The 18548-nt window shown below is 34.2% G+C and overlaps 1 protein-coding gene across 1 annotated transcript; it reads right to left on the bottom strand.

Moving 5' to 3' along the window:
- Positions 1-6497: 6497 nt before the first annotated feature.
- Positions 6498-17845, bottom strand: LOC134280286 (uncharacterized). The gene is made up of 3 exons (XM_062762691.1): positions 16794-17845; positions 16514-16545; positions 6498-8090 (listed from the first exon to the last, which is right to left on the bottom strand). Exons 1-3 carry the CDS (start codon positions 17836-17838, stop codon positions 6498-6500), a joined length of 2670 nt encoding a protein of 889 aa, XP_062618675.1. The 5' UTR covers positions 17839-17845.
- Positions 17846-18548: the final 703 nt, after the last annotated feature.

The raw sequence follows: 18548 nt of genomic DNA, 5'->3' as shown, positions 1-18548 counted from the left end.
CCGGCTACTAATGACCAGACCCTTGCCGAAGATTTCGTTAAGTTTTTTACAAGAAAGTTTAGAAGATCCGGCAAGGTCTTGATGACACAGATCTCCGTGACAATACAGCTTCTTCAGACCGACCTGGATAAACCAGTGCCTCAACTTGGCTGCTTCAAGGTCCAGACGCATGAAGAAGTAAACAAGGTCATCAATATTTGCGCAAATAAGACCTGCTCACTGGATGTCATCCCCACTGCGCTCTTAAAGAACAGTACTGTCCTCTCTGTGATGCTACCGACAATTACTGAGCTGGTTAAGGTCAGACGAGACGTTCCTCAAAATCTGTTTTGTATATCTTCGTAATGTATGAAAAATATTCAAAATTTTCATAACATTCTGATTTCTAAAGCAGTTTCTAGACATTTTTAAAAAATCCAAACACCTAAACATTTGAAATTGGAAAAATTATTTTTCTTCCCCAAAGGATTATATAAGAAAAACTACCCCTGGTATCTTGCAGAAATGCCTGGTAAGGTACCTCAATTTTTTGTGAGTAAACATGTGTAAGTAGCAACACTTCAATGACAAACTCTTAGAAAAAAATATCTATTATTTAGGAACGTCTCGTCTGTCCTTAATACATCACTTTCAACCGGGGTCTTTCCAAATAAGTTGAAACGTGCACTAGTTACACCACGTCTTAAAAAGCCAGGACTGGATATGAATATCTTCACTAACTATAGACCAGTCTCAAATATTCCTTTCATCAGCAAGGTCATCGAACGTGTTGTTGCACAACAGCTTAATGGTCATCTCACCAGAAACAGTCTTCATGATGACCTGCAGTCAGCTTACAAGACCGGTACCAGCACTGAAACAGCCATCCTACGAATAAAAGCAGACGTAGAAGCAGTACTGGATGAAGGTGATGCCATGCTCCTGGTCCTTCTCGACCTGAGTGCTGCATTTGACACCATTGATCACACCCTCTTACTGGAGAGACTACATGTGGACGTTGGACTGACGGACACGGCACTCTGTTGGGTACAGTCTTACCTGAGTAGCCGCACTCAAGCAGTAAAGATCAACAACAGTGTGTCCTCAGATGTGCCACTGTCCACTGGAGTGCCACAAGGGTCTGTTCTCGGTCCCCTCCTCTTCCTGATGTACCTTCTACCACTCAGGAGAGTCATCAATCAGTATGACATTAGCCGTCATGGATGTGCAGACGACACTCAATTGTACAACCGTCTGAGTGTAAAAAAACAATGTAAGGCGTACGGAACAAGTCAAGGTAACGGAAGAGTGCAGAGCGAGTGTCCGAACCTGGATGACTGTAAACAAACTCAAACTGAATGATGCAAAAACCGAAATAATGGTGATTGCCAGCGCTCATAACCAGAACCGTGTTAAGAATATTCAGCTGAAGATTGGTGACGCAATAGTGACATTCACTGTTAAAAACCTCGGTGCTACCCTGGATGCCACCTTAACAATGAAAACACAAGTCAAGTCCATGGTAAAAAAGATATATTTCAACATTAGGAGAATCTCCAAGGTGGAATAACATCTCACCCAGGAAGCGTGTGCAAAGGTCATCAATGCAACAGTCTTATCCCATCTCGACTATCACAATGCCCTTCTGCTTGGTAATGGAAGAGTGCATAGCGAGTTTCCGAACCTGGATGACTGTAAACAAACTCAAACTGAATGATGCAAAAACCGAAATAATGGTGATTGCCAGCGCTCATAACCAGAACCGTGTTAAGAATATTCAGCGTGTGCAACTGGTCATCAAACAATGAAAACACAAGTCAGTCCATGGTATATATTTCCATTAGGAGAATCTCCAAGGTGGAATAACATCTCATGTGCAAAGGTCATCAATGACTATCACAATGCCCTTCTGCTAGGCATAACCAATCGAACCATGCACCGATTACAAGTGGCTCAGAACAATGCTGCGCGTTGTCTCACAAAAACATGCTACAGACAACATATCACGCCAGTACTTCAACAACTGCACTGGCTGCCTGTAAAACAACGTGTTGTGTTTAAAGTGCTGACAACCACGCACAAGTCTCTATACTCCTCTCAGCATCACCATATATGAGAGAGTTATGCCCTACTTATCAGCAACAAAGGACTTTAGGATCATCGTCTGACAAATGGAAAGTAATAGTAAAGAAATCATCGAAAAAATATGGTGCAAGAGCCATAAGCACATTAGGCGCACAACTGTGGAACAACCTGCCTTTAGAACTACGAGAGTTTGAAGCACATGGAGCATTCCGCAAGAACCTAAAAACGCTCTTGTTCAAGCGTGAATATAACCTATGAATGTAAAATTCCAGCATAACATCTAGGACTCCATGTGTTACCTCTCGTAAACTCAACTTTAAAAGTACTTTCCTGTGTACATAACAGTTTTTTATTTTCATTTCATTTTGCCTTGTCTACGTTAACCAATTTCATCTCACTACCATGTTTTATTTAAGGTCCTTTCTGTTTTATCGATTATTTACATGTACTTTCCATAACAGATTTATATGTTTTATTGATATATTGTTTTTAAATGTTAGCAAAACCATTGTACAGCGCATAGAAACTATATGTGATTTTGCGCTTTATAGATTAATAAAATAATAATAATAATAAAGTAAAATCTTCGATTACGGGAACATAAAAATATTTGAATATCTTCTTTTTTAAAGATCAATGGTCTAAAAAAGAGATGAAACTTTAAACGGTGAAATATTGCAAGGTTGATGATGATTGTAATTTGTTACGATCATGACCCCAAGAATATGGGTTATGTGGGGGGGGGGTCTATTAAATTTCATTCTCAAGAACATCAAAACCATGAATTATTAATGAAAAATCCTTGTTTTTTTCTGTTTTTTTAGGATGGGCCACAATTAAAATATCAGTATTTTGATTGATTGAATATTGTTCAACGTTCCTCTCGAAAATTTTTCACTCATATGGAGACGTCACCGTACGCCAGTAAAGGACTTCAAATTTAGACCTATACTCGGCACTCAGGGCCATTGAGCAGTGAGGGTTTTTAATCGTGCCAGCGCCTACCGTGACAACAGGACCTACGTTTCTCAGGTCATATCCGAAAGACCCGTGACTTTCACTTCTAGTGCCGAGCGCTTGGGGAAGGAACAGTCACTATCTATGTTTACGTCTTAGATATGAGGCGAACAAGAATCGAACCCAGGCCTCCCTATCAGGGAGCGAACGCTCTACCACTTGGCTACCTTGACCGGTAATCAATATTTTGTATAAGTAAATGTAAGTTTATTTGGAAAGAAATTATACTTAGGGCCGAAGTGACCTAGGCAAGCACGTTCGCCTATTGGCCTCCTGTTTCGATACTTGAAATGTAATTATTCTGAAAATATGTTTTTAACCTAACGGGTTTTAAAAGTCGTGTGTTTGTTTATATATTTAGAACTTTTAAAAATTAATCGTCCCGAAGGATTGACATTGTATGGAGTATGACTTCACTCGGAGTTCCCCGGATTGCTCATACCTTGCACATAACATTCGTTGAATGGAGCGTAGCGGAGTCAGTCGATGACTGCCGATTGGTATGATCCCAGGGTGTTAAATGCCCGACTCGGACCTGGGAGAAAACAATTTATATTTTACCCTAATAGGTTTTAAAAGTCGTTTGTTTTAATTTATTGATCTTTTAAAAAAAATTAGTCGTCCCGGAGAATTGACTTCGTATGGAGTATGATCTCAGGGTGCCCGACTCGGACCTGGGAGAAAACAATCCACTTAGGCAGGTATAACAACATCCGAAGGATCTAGCATCAGCTCGTTGATAGGAAAGATCAATTGGTAAAGTCATTCAAAGAGTTATCAATTAAATCATGTTTGACATTGACAAGAAATTAAAGGAATCAACAATGGTGCTAGGTGGAGAATCTTCCGTCAGAATATCTATCAGAATGATTCTTGTTCATAATTTGATTATAGCATGTCGTTTCAAGTAAAACTATAATTTTATGGATAAGGAAATGAGAAGCTAGCATGATGCAAGATAGTGATAAGATGGTGATAATGTGGATGATTATCAACATTTTTTTTCTTCATCTTCATAATTAATTTCTCAATAAATATTCCCTTAAAAAGACAAAATATTTAATTTTGATGTATATTTCATACAAAGATATAATAAATTGATATTGAATCATTAGATAAGCATAAAACCCTGCAAATTTCAATAAATTTTACATTCGAAAGATTGAAACAAGTTTATTGAAATACATATACATCGTCATTAAAAATATACATATTATGTTTTAATGTAATTTCTGAATGCATATTTTTTTCTTAAAAAATATTAACTAAAAAGATGAATCATTTTTAAAAAAGTTATACATTCAAAAGATAAAAACAAATTCATTGAAATACATCATCATCATCAAATAAAGAAATATATTAAATGTCTTGATGTAATTTGAGAATACACATTTACAATATAAACCTCCGTTTACTTGTACATTTTATTTCCAGGGTACATTGATTGTTAGAAAACAATAATTTACAACACCCAAAATCGCTTTAACATCAAAGGCAACAAATGTTTTTCTCTTTTTTTTTGAGGGGAAATATCGTCCATCTAGCTGATCTTCCGTCAATAAAAAGCTATGAAAGGCACTTTTAGAGTGATTGATTTTGAATAAACTTGGTACAATTACAAGGTAGGTCAGGATTCAGGAAAATAAATCGTATACTACTATATGAAATTGGTTTTGCTCTTTAAAATGACAACCAATTAACCTTTTCATGGTTTTAATTTGAAGTTATATGTTCGAAGTGAAAATGAGTGGTTTAGTGAATATTATGCAAAATTGATAACCCCCCCCCCCCCAGTGAAAAAGTGAAGTCAAGAATATAGACTCGTAGCACAAAAATACTGAAGAATACCGATTTTATACATTTACGTGAAACGTTTAATCTATACTTCGTATTTTCTAAGACACTAAGTTGCATTTTCATGAATACTTTTTGCAAATTTCTTAGTATACTTAATTGCATGTACAACACATGGCCCAAACTAAACTAAAATTCTAGTAGTGTGCATCCTTACATGCAACATGTATGTAATTTTGAACTGATAATGAGTTGAGAATGGACTTGTTCTTTTAACTTCAAGCTAGTCAATCATTCAGGAAATATAAACAAATCCAGCATCTGAAGCAGGTTTGAGTGATCATCTTTTTATAATTAATCCTGGTTGTCTAGGTATTGTACAGATGGGTTAATTATCAGACTAAATTTTATTTGGAGCAGACTCATTCAGCACTGGAATGAGTATGCTCCAAAAACTAGTCTGATAACCCATCTGTGAAATGTCGATCAGTCAAGATTGACACTTGAAAATGCATCCTGACTTGGCCAGGATGGATACTTGCAGAAATCTTGGCTGCATTTGGAAGTAATATTTCCTGGCGCAATGCAATCATGGCCTTCAAATCATGACCGACCAAGATAAGATGGTCATGTTGTCAATCCTGACTTGGTCAACATTGAAACATGACCCGGCCAAGATTGGATGGTAATGCTATCTATCCTGACTAAACCATGTTATCAATCCCGACTTGGTCAAGATTAAATCATGACCCGGCCAAGATAGGATATGGCCATGTTATCTATCCTGACTTGGTCATTTTATTAATCCTGACCTAGTCAATTTGCTAAAAATCATGACTTGGTTTTGCTTAAAATCTTGACATGGCCATGATTGTCATCCTGGTCGGCAATGATTGATTTTCAATGAAATATAAAGAACATGATATGGGGTCCCCTATGGCTTTCCATAGAGTCTTGATGCATCATCCATGCAAGTTTATTTAAGGTAGGTCTTGTAATTTCTTGGTAATGGACCTGCGCAAAAAACTTCTTCCTGGCAGTTCATCTAGAAATTGTAGGTCAAATATTACGTCTACCACAAATTATGGAATGTACATCAATCAATCTATTTTCAATGGAAGCTTAACTTATTCATTCGGAAAAGTAAGTCAAATCTAGCATCCTCCAAAGCAAGTCCAGTATTCGTGTGAATTTTCAGATGTTTCATCCAAGTTTGGTAAACATAATTAAGGCTTATAGATACAGTACTTCAGAATGAAACTGATCCAAAAACTTTATAATTTGGTCACTTATTGCAAAAAATGAAGGTCAGATCCAGTATCCAAAGCAAACCTGTAGTGTCCATTCTTAGAGGTGTCATCCATCAAAGCATGGGTCGCTACAGGGCTATTAGTTAATTTCAAACTGCTTCAAAAACATATTAGACCTATTGCCTTTTTTTCCTTTTTGACAAGCACTTACGCAAAAGATCTTTATACCTCTCATCGTGAAAAAGGCACATGTTTAGACAGACAAACTAACAATTGTTAACCAAGAACAAATAACTTCAATTGTCATGAAAATCCACTTACAAGGTTTACGAATCATACAATATTCTTACAATATGTTCTCAGTTCACTTATTTATGATGTCAACGTGGTGTCCAACTTCTTTTCCTTCGCCATCCCATTATCTTCCTTTTCCTTCCTCTTTGTTATCAAATGAAAAGCAAAAGCAAAGAATATAAACACGCCCTGTGTACCAGTGATTAGAATGTGCAAATATGAAAACAGCTGAATCTGGAGAATTTGATGAAGAAATCCAAAAAGCCACGCCCCTCCAGTCAATGTAGACAACCTGCAGAAAACCAGAACCATACGTCGATCATTGGCCAAGTGGGGTACTGTGCTATTTTTTACTTTGATTTCTCGGGCAGTCATTATAACCATAAAGATGTTTAAGATCACCATTACTGCTAAAGGCAGAGCGAAGGTATACAAGATCATTTCCGGTTTAGAAATATAACACGTGTACATGGAATACCCGTAACTATAATTGGTGTACACTAGAAAGTTGACCAAAATATTCACCGAAACCATGATTAAAGGAAAAAGTAAACTGTATAATATATTCCAAAGAAATCTTTTCCTCGTAGTATGCGTTTCTGATTTTGTAAACCTAACGAACATAAACGCACGAAAGAATGAAAAGCACGACACCGTCATCCAACTCATAACTGATAACCATAAGAAGTGTATGAACGCACCTACAGTCATGCACAATACGGAATGCAAAGGCGCAACTAAAGACAACAAATAAAAAATATTGGCTAAAAACAGAATAAGAGACGTGGACACGACGTTTAGACCATGTAGATGATTGACTTCATCATAAATAATAAACGCGATCACTGACCCAAGACATCCTACTGAAGAAAAAGACAAGCAAATCACCGACAGCACCTTTTCTTCTGTAAACGATTTCAAAGAGGCGGAATAAGCCGCGTTTATGCCCTGTGTATACTGATCCATGCAGACCTCGACATACCCTTTGTCGTTGGATTCCTTGAAGTACTCAGATTTTACACAAAATCCATAATCGAGTAAGCAGAGAGAGAAGTTAGTCATGATGATCTTTGTTTGACTTTTGTGTACTACTACTCTTGGACACAAAGTAACCGGGGCAATGAGTGACCTTAGATTCGCAGCTTCTATTTCTCTAAGAGGCTTTATATCTTGGTTGGTAAAATGCATTAACATATACCAAGGGTCATCAGAGAAGGGGTGGTGGAATAGATTATATGTGCGTAGAAGAAGAAACTTGGGGAGATACTGTGATTTAAATGATTGACCAATAAATTCAATGGTGAAATACTTTGATAACTCAGTCAAATTTTTGAAGAAGTCTATTAATTTCTCTATAAACTTCTTACGGTTGTGAGAGTGTTCCAGGTATAGTTCAATGTATAAGGCGATATAATAATCCGAATCTCGCAGAGGATCCCAGCGTTTGGAAGTCAGTATGTACATGTCAGTCATTTCTGTTCCAAAATTTTCCTGTATTTCGTTGTATATATAAAGCGTGCTTTGTAACATTTCCAATTTCGTATTGTTAGACCCTCTTGTTAGTATCAGGTTGACTTCGTAAACATGACGGTTGATCTTTTCCTGAACTGGAACACACTTTGAGTTTTCATATATCATGCCTTTCTCGCACATTATTTGAAGGCATTTCCTCTGAAATAGTAAACAAAAGATAATATGACTAGACATATTTTATCTTTTTCAGCTACAGGTCTGTTCATCGCGGTTCGTAAAAATTAGTTGAACGACTTAAGAACAACAAATTCGTATAACGATAAAGATATTGTTTAAAAATTCGCACAGATAAGTTCATCCGTTTAAGATGGATCTAATATGGTATTTTTTATGCTGTCATCTTAAAGCAGTATGAGCTGCATTTTTGAGCCATTTACTAGTATTTTGCTGTTAAAATTTGCTATTATGATAAATGTAATTAAAACTTCTATGATCAGTTAGACTAAATCAAAGCATAAAATTGTTTACTTATGTACATTCTTATTTATTGTACAATCTTATTTATTGTATCATATAAGAAATAAAATACTGTACAGGACGATAATAAAGTAATTTTGTTTCAATCAAAGTTTATCTATTATAATAGTTCTCCGTCTGTAAACTTTTCACATGTTCGACATTTTCTCAAGAACCACTGGGCCAATTAAAAAAAAAACTTGGTACAAAGCATCGTAGGGTGAAGCGGAGTTAAATTAAAAAAATGAAGAACCAAGTCCCCTCACAAGCGGAGACAATCGAGAAAAGACAAAAAATAGGATGGGGTCATTACAAAACCCTCTCAAGAACCATAGGACCAGAAAAGCTGAAACTTATGTGGAAGCAATGTGGGGTAGTGTAGATTCTAAATTGTTCAAATCATGACCACCGGGGGTTGGGTGGGGCCACAATAGGGAATCAAGTTTTCAATTGAAATACTTGTATATAGGGAAAGAATTTAAAAATCTTCTTCTCAAGAATTACTGGCCAGAAAAGCTGAAACTTATGTGGAAGCATTGTAGATTCTAAATTGTTCAAATCACGACCCCCTGGGGTAGGGCGGGGCACAATAGGGAATCATCTAAATGTAAAGGATAAAAACTTTAAGATGAAATATCCCTCTGCTTCAAACATCACTAATTTTTGTTTTTATTAAAATTCCAAACATTGATTTTCATCAACAGCAATAACATTAGATTCAAATGGAAAATACTTTTAAGCATGAAGCATTGCTTACTTTTTTCAGAAATGAATATTATGTCGTATCATGATGTGAAGAAACGTTGATATGGTAAATAGAAAGATCAATATTTTTTTTTATCTCGCAATAAAATTAAATATATGATAATAAATTTTAATATCACACCTACTAGTATCTAATTCTCATTTGAAAACATTATGAAGCGTTGCTTTTTTAATCATAATATGAAATTGTTTTCTGTCTTTTGTAAAATAATATACGTATATACATCAACAAAAGTTATCTTTCCATTATCGCCCTTTAAAATATTTTAGTGGATCAAAATATTAATTACTTGTTTATAAACAATTCTGCATCTGAAATTTTTGTAACAATTAAAAGACGTATACATTAAGAGAAAGAAATATGCACACAGTTTAAAGGAACTGAGTATAAATGTTTTAGGTAAACCATAATAAATAATTAATGAAAATATTGGCAATAGAAACTAGAAATCAGCATCTGTACAACAGAACAGATTTGAATAAGTTGAACTATAAAATAGTCTTCATTAATGAGCTCTGTAAAACCTGAGAAGACAACTCATTTAATTTCATGGGAAAATGTCCCTAGAACGTAATCTCTTTTAGCAGAGGGATATCACATCTTAAAAATCCTATTTTATCCTAGTGAAAATTTAAAATTGTCCAAATTATGACCCATGGGGTAGGTTGGGGTAACAATATGTATCACTAGGGGGATTTGGTAAAGAACAACATGGTCAAAGCTACTCAGGTGAGCGATGTGGCCCATGGGCCTCTTGTTTAGACGTTATATTATTAATAGTGAAGAATCAGTATGAGCTGCATTTTTTGAAATTCTTATTAGCTGTTAAAATATGTTATTATGATTTTGTATGTAACTTAAACCTTTATGATCAATTAGACTTAAAATAAAGTAAAAGAGCTTAAGATTCTATATACAATCCAATATGTCGTTTTACATAAGAAATCAGCATTGTACAGAACGACAATAATGTAATTTTGATTCAATCGAAGCTTATAAATAGTTCTTCTATCGCAAATGTGAACAACAGAAGATTATTAAATTGAATGTTATCTGTTTCTGTCATTAAAATAGTTATAAACAAGCTAATTCAGAGAATTTGTGTCCCCCGCTTAAGGAAAAAGAAGACTATGCACAGTTCGAAGGGGTGGGTCGAATCCCTGCTGAATTTGTAGAATTATTAAATGTATACATGTATATTGAAGCAAAAAAAAAATGCCAATATGGATATAAAGATTTGATTGCTTATTCTTTATTATGTGTATGGAAGATTCTCTTTATATAGAATATTGATCATACTGTAATGATGATTTTATAAGTTTGCACAAGCCAGAAGTCATAACTTTTTCATTTCACATGGGACCTCATATATGCTAAGCGAGAGACATGCCCCTATATCACTGAGTCGTTTTCTTCTTTATATGAATTATATGCAAACATTAGGTCACATACATGTATATATTCACGTTCGATATTGTCAAAGTTTTACACAGTGATTGGTGTCTAATTTAGCCTTTATCAAACAGTTCTAATAGATGTAATAAGAATAAAAAGTCAACCAACAACTTGTATTATACGTTTACAATAACTTTCCACATGCCCATGTGCTAAAAATGGTGCCAAGCGATATTTAATAAAATAAATACACAGGCACCTGACGTTACTTATTTTTCTTTTGATAAAAAATATACCCATACCTAATAATAAACAAGGTACCCGTCGAGACCGCCATCTTGGATTTTCGAAGTAGGTCATTCACTTGTATTTTCGGCTGAAACTCCGTAAAATAAATTCCCTGCAACCATATTCTTTCTGTTTCCAGTCTTTCGAGGTCTAAAATTACGGCCAGTGCAACCAGAAGGGCGCATCACCCTTGCTAATATTGAAAATCCCTCGTCAAACTCGCTCGACTGCTTCAGCAATGCGAGAAATAACTAAAGGGGGACCGGAAGTTTACATCAATATGCTAATAGGAATTCCGTATTTGTTTGTTTTTTGGGTGGATCTAAATCGGCGTGTTGTAATTACTGTGAAATAAGTATTTCAATTATTGAAATGGAAAAAAATGAGAAAAAATGGGAAAAATGAACACTTCTTGTAAATATACCTTCAAGTGTAAAAATATGATACTGTCTTAATCTGTACAGATCGTTGCATTCAACAATCTTTAATAAAAGAAGGGGGGTCACTTTTTAAAAACTATTTTTTAATAAACAAGGTCAATCTTCTCCGTGGATAACGCTCAAACATTGCACCAATAATGACAATTATATTCAGCATGTTCATTGCATGTAAGTAAGGACTTGAAGCCGATTTGTTCAACAGGCCGATCTTCGACATTTACAAAATATGATCGCTTTGATCAAGCTAGCTATATTCCTATATCAAGATTATTTTGGAGGGAAAGAAAATGAATGTTCTTATATTACTTTGTATTACTGTCTGATAGATTGTTTTCTTTGTTTTGTTTTGTTTTGTTTTAAAATCAGTACCAACTTTGGTTATTTTTAAAAATAAATCTTACAAATATATTGACCAATCAAAAAAGGGCTTTCCTTAAGAATTTCAAGTCGAATGTAAACGTCCGGCCCCCCTTTGGCGTTTTCTCGCATTGTTGAAGCAGTAGATCGAGTTTGGCGAGGGATTTTCAATATTAGCAAGGGTGATGCGCCCTTCTGGTTTCACTGGCCGTAAGTTTAGACCTCGAAAGACAGGAAACAGAAAGAATATGGTTGCAGGGAATTTATTTTACGGAGTTTCAGCCGAAAATACAAGTGAATGACCTACTTCGAAAATCCAAGATGGCGGTCTCGATGGGTACCACGGTATCTTGTTTATTATTAGGTATGGGTATATTTTTTTCATTAAAAGAAAAATAAGTAACGTCAGGTGCCTGTGAATAAATACTAATAAAACAAACGGGGCGGGACACTTTGAGAGGGAGTGAGAGAGGCCATAGGGAGTTTTGGTATGAATTTCATTGCATAAGCTCAAAAGCTTCTTGAGATATCGCCCGGAAACGAAAGTGCTTTTAGCTCAAAATCAATAGGGGTCTTCCTTAGGCCACAGGAAGTTGTTATGTAAAATTCCATTGCAAAAGCTAAAAGGATTCTCGAGATATCGCACGAGAAAGAAAGTGTTAAAACAGACAGAATTTATGAACTTGACCTTTGACTTTTTGACCTCAAAATCAATAGGGTTCTTCTTTGGGCTATAGGGAGTTGCAATGCTAAATTTTATTTTGAGCAAATGCTCAAAGGGATGTCGAAATATCGTTGGGAAACGAAAGCGTTACAGACAGACAGAAGCACGGACGGACGGACAGACAGACCCAAATTAACAGACAGACCCAAATTAATATCTCCCACTTTCAGTGAAAGCGGGGGACAAAAATTATTTACAGTTTTGCAACAAAAAATTTCGACATAAAGTTGCATCATGGGGGGCATGAATTTTGTTTCGTTCTCATTACAGCCTACTCCGGTTATATTGAAATGCATCGGACCATGCAAAGCGATGTGTATTTTTATATGTGAAGTAGAGAACAGAGTGGATAAGATGCCCCTGTGGTTCAATTCCGATCTAAAATAAAGAAGAACTAACCCGAACAAATTAATTTTGTCAACGTTTATCTATAACAGTGAACAGCTTACATAGAATGTGAGTCCTTGAAACATTGAATATTTTTTTTTTATTTCTGTTTCATTGAAAAGACAATCTTCAGCCTCATTATTATTCCCTGATCGCATTTATTTACGTTTTGGAGAAAAATCGCCGTACTTTTAAACGGTTGAGTACTGCTGAAAGCTACTTGTATTTTATAGTAAGTGTTCTCGGGTTAATCCCTTAGCTATTTCGAATTTACGCATATCAATAGCCATAAACTGTACTATTTAATTTGGAAGTTATGTTTTTTTTCCAAGATCTGTGGGGGTTACTATATTACGTTTAGCTGTTAAGCCTCGATATGTCCGTATTATATACGCTGACGCAAAGAATTTAACAGTGAAGAATTTTATTTCGTAAGAGCATGCAGTATAAAAACACATCAGGTGAAAACTTAATTATTCACACCTTTGTATATCAACTGGTCAATCAGGCATAATTACTGTCACCAACCGTAACGACAGCCGCCAGGGAGTACTTCAATATAACCGTTATGAAAACAACTCATTACATGTATCACCTGTGGAGACCGATCATTGGCTTCAATATAAGCGAAATTTCAATGACAATATATCCGATTTCAATATAACCGTCATTTTAATTAAGAATATCCGATCCTCAGCCAGGAAGGGTAACTCCAAAATTTTTTTTTTTGAAATGCATCAAAATGAAGCTTGAAAATGATTTTTTTTTTCATGCAATAATTTTCATTTTATTCATCTTTATAAGATTCAAGGTCTTTGGAAGTCTTGGAAATGGTCCTATAAAAGTTGACATTTGTACCCTATGAAACGACAAAAAATTAATACAGTTTTAGAGAAATAAGATTTTCTTGAAACCAGCCTTAGATACCAATACTTATTAGCATGATATGAAATGAGAAGTAATTTGTGGTGTCTTGCAATGATAGCAAAAGCCTTTTACGCATGTACATTATATTATAGAATACATGACGGCAATAGAAGACAAAAAATACCAAATAAGTATAAAAATCATTACAGTTTCTTTGAATGTCTGAATACCTATCGTTTTAAACTTGAAATATATTTGTTGATCAATTTGCAATTAGAAAATGCATTGCTGATATTCCAATTCGCTTTTTCTGCAAAAATGTTGGAGATTCGACAATTTTCCTTACATAATATGATTAACTTTAATCTTTATCTTTAAAGAAATACTGTGGATAAATTTACATAACCTTTGTTGATTCAGAGATACTTTATGAGTATTTTTGATTACTTAACTGCTAATTTTATAAACCTGAGGATCGGACTACCTTAATGCAAAGAATATGAGAGGCAAAAAATGGGGATTTATTTCTATTTCAAAATAAGCGATTTCAATATAAGTTGAATAGCTGTAAATTTTTTTTTCCGTTTCCAAGAATTTTAATTTCGTGGCTATGAATTTTATTTTGTGGACACGAACTTTTATTTTGTTCCCACGAATTTTTATTTCTTGACCACGAATTGAAAAAAAATCTCAGACCACCTCCTATTCCATGCAGTCACCGTAATTTTTGAAGTCTATACGATGCAATAATATAAAATTTGCACAGTTAATTAAGGTTCTACATCGCCTAATTTTTTTGGAGACAAAAACTACTGAACAGATGCTAATTTATCAAAGCTATAATTATAATACTTTGACGAACAAAAATTATCCACATATTTCATATGTATTTGAAAAATTTATCGTTCGAATAAAATTTACCCTTTACAAGTATAAGAAAAAAGCTACACAAATACATATACATGAAATGTTAGAGTGATTTTCTTGCAAATTCAGTTGGCTTAATTAATTTTGGTCAGTCTTCTGCACGTGTTTTCTACACTTTGTATCCCACACTGACTAACTGGCTCAGTGTATAAAAAGATGTTAAGAGAAATAGAGGATGAAAATTACTGGAAATTTGGAAAAAATGGCGATCCAAAAATAAAGTCTACAATTATGACTGTACACCACATAGTACGTGTATACATATAGCAAAACAAAAAAAAAAAAAAAAAAACAAGAAAAAAAAAACCAAAAACAAACAAACCAACAAACAAAAAACACACTCTCACACACAAAACAATCAAACATTGAAACTATCGAACTTTCTGGTATTTAGGCGTATTTTTTATTCAAAGCTTATTTTACAATAAACCAATGAAGAAAATGTCATGCAATAAATTATTTAACAACTTCAATTAATGTATGACGTGTTCGAAATATCTGAAATTTTCCTCCCTTTTTTACGATTTGATATTTTACATGAGTTCGGCATTTTAAAGTGGAATTCATTTATTTAAACCCATCAGAGCCCATTTATTTTAACCAATCAGAGTCAAATGTGTGTTTTTGAATTAATTTGACTTTTAAGTGTGTATAAATTATGTAGGCCTTTCAACAAATTTTTCAAGTTGCACATATGGTAAAAAAACATTTCATAGATAGATTTATATGTACATGAAATTATCAAATAAGATAATAACTTATGCATACCTTTAATTTAATCATTAAAAAGTTTACTTATTTGTAGTTGACTTCTTCGATGTTGTGTTTTAAGGACAGGTAACTCAAGTGTGAAAAATGACCAACTAAGTGTCGATTTATGAATTATCGTTTATATGAATGACATATAGGCTGTTTCAGCATTGATATTGTGATGTACACAAAAGGGCTCCTTTCATTGTTTTGTACACAAAAGTATTGACCAAATGACGGAGAATGTCTTCACTCTACCTGAAATAACAGGGTCAAATGAATGGGGAACAGACTATTTTCAATATTTTTAACTCTCTTTGACGATTGTTATGAAGAAAAAAAAAAATAATGTCATGTTTTTTATGTGCGCACTTTTGCGCACTTATATATATATATATATATATATATATATATATATATATATATATATATATATATATATATATATATATATATATATATATATATATATATATATATATATATATATATATATATATATATATATATATATATATATATATATATATATATATTTACAAGTAAATGCAACGATTAATAATCTTTTTTTGTGTTACTAAGCACGAAGAATAAAGACCGAGTATGAAAATTTAATCAGGTTAGAACTAAGAAGGAGGGTATATCTCACTTTTTATTTTAATTAAAAATTTGACTTATATGTAATTAAACGGTGTCTGCAACTTTATAGTAAATAAGTTTAATATTAGTGCTCAATTTTAAAACCACTGGATTCCGCTGACAGCAAAGAAACACTTGGAAAATTCCAAAAACAGACTTGCGTATAAACAGTTAGATACCTCGGACCTGCTCTATAATCAAGTGTCAGTAATGAGTTATCGTTTATAACAGTGAACCCTAGCGGCAGTTGAAAAGCCTAAATTATAGAAAAAACCAAAAACAGATGGGAATTGTGAAAAGTGTGTAGATTGGAAATATACTCACTGCACAATGCCTTTTGGTAAAACCTTTCCAAATCAGGCATTTTAAAGTTACCAATCTCTCTAAAAAGACATACCTGCAAGATCTGTTTTTAGTACTTACCGTTAAAGGGTCGTCTATTTGTTATTTAGGACTTACCGTTAAAGGATCAAACATTCTTGTTTGGGACCTATCTTTAAAGGATCATATATTTGTTGTTTTTGACCTACCTTTAAAGGATCATGTATCGTTGTTTATGACTTACCGTTAAAGGATCATATATTTGTTTTTTAGGACCTACCTTTAAAGGATCATGTATCGTTGTTTAGGACTTCCAGTTAAAGGAACATATATTTGTTGTTTGTGACATTCCTTTAAAGGATCAAATATTGGTGTTTTTGACCTACCTTTAAAGAATCATGTATCGTTGTTTGGGACTTCCTGTTAAAGGATCATATATTTGTTGTTTGGGACCTACCTTTAAAGGATCATGTATCGTTGTTTAGGACTTACCGTTAGAGGATCGTATATTTGTTGTTTTGGACACTCCTTGGGTTGGTCATTTTCCTTTGAATAGCTTCCTCTAAAATCTAATAAAGCAGAAAATGTTGTTACATCGTTTACATAATGAGGCTCACTACATTCTGTCATTAGGCCTGTTGTCCAATTCCTGACATTACACATTGCACAGTATATGTTTTTATAAAGAGTGTAGGAAGTAAGAGTTGAAGGGCAAAACATATACGGACTGTAGAAATCCCCAACACACCCTCTTTCAATATCGAAGTTATATTCGTCCCATTCTCCAGTCACATTGCATTTTGTGTTTACTTCTTGGATTGTCTTACATTTTCTAACCCTATCATCAAGATATGATGGTGGTACAAAATCTAATATGCAGGAGGATTGATTGTTTAAGATCGCTTTTTGTAATTGTTCCTGGGATCTATATTGAAATACGTCAAGTGGTTCCCCGCAAATGAGTCTTGTTACCCATTCTAAAAGATGTGCTGGACGTTCACCATTACATATGGCACAGTCCAAATTTTTGAAGGATTCATTTGTGCTCAAAGAAATCACAGGTTGGGTTTCCCTATAATCGCGAGATCTTCGACATCTTTCGACAATTTCGTAGTTTTTAAAATGGTCTGGACATGAAGAAATTAAGAAGTAGCCCTGGCGTTGTTCATCAAAGGGCAAACTTGTATAAAATATAGTTTTTCTACATTCTAGTGAAATATTATCATAATGTGATGGTCTGGAAATCCTGTGATCCTTATATCTTATGAAGCTTGGGGTGTCGTTTGGACTCTGCAAGTAATTTCTCCAGGGACAGCAGTTCTTCATCCGGAAACATTCGTCATTGCAACTACAATGAAAACAGCTGCGAATTTTCAGTTGAAATGTGTGATTCCTCCAAAATTGATCTCCAAAGCACATGTCCTGATCGGGACACATAAGTAGAGTAGAGGAGACGTACAGCTTCACAGTTTCATTTTGTATCCAGTTGGTCATGTTTTCCACCAAAATCTTATCGTCGGCTGAAGGTTTTTGGTTCCACACCAAAAAGGAATGGGTCGCTTGTGTCATTGGGATAAATATGTGCAATATTGTTTTCAAGAAAACATTCTGGAAAAAAATGAAATACATATGAGATAATGCACATGCCATTTTCACAAGAAAAAAATAATTTTTCTATAACAGAGTTATTTCTTGATTTATATGATATTATTTTTCTAAAACATTATTCTCAATATATTGTTTTATAATAGAAATATAAATTCGCTACCTACTATAGCTTAGATGTGTTTTAAAGAATTGAAAAATTGTACGTATAAGACGTGAAATATTTTGTGGTAGGTTTACAGTCCTTAATGTACACTTAACAAAACTTCTAAGTGTTCATGTAAATGTATTTATATGTATTGTATAATTTTCATTTGGCTTGTATACGCGGAATTGTTTATTTTGGCTTGTTACGAGGGATTTCATTGGTTTAATCTAATCATATATCGGTTTTGGTAATACCCGAGATATTCCGGGAAGTTTACACGTATTATCCAGTCTGTTCCGGGAAGTTTACACATGTTATCCAGAGCATTTACATTGTCGTTCCCGCTATGCTCTCACATACACCTCGGTCAACGCTTGTTTTACAAGATTCTTAGAAATATTGTAAAAGATTAAAAGTTGTACTAATAACTGTTTTTAATCATATTTCTTATCAGAAAACATTATTATACCCCCGCTCTGAAGAAGAAGGGGGTATACTGTTTTACCATTGTGTGTCTGTCTGTCTG

Source organism: Saccostrea cucullata, unplaced genomic scaffold (genome assembly GCF_032062105.1).
Source record: "Saccostrea cucullata isolate Sc308-1 unplaced genomic scaffold, CSIRO_AGI_Scuc_v1 ctg105, whole genome shotgun sequence".
NCBI lineage: Eukaryota > Metazoa > Mollusca > Bivalvia > Ostreida > Ostreidae > Saccostrea > Saccostrea cuccullata.
The sequence above is the reverse complement of the archived record's forward strand: the minus strand, read 5'-3'. Positions and strand labels throughout refer to the sequence as shown.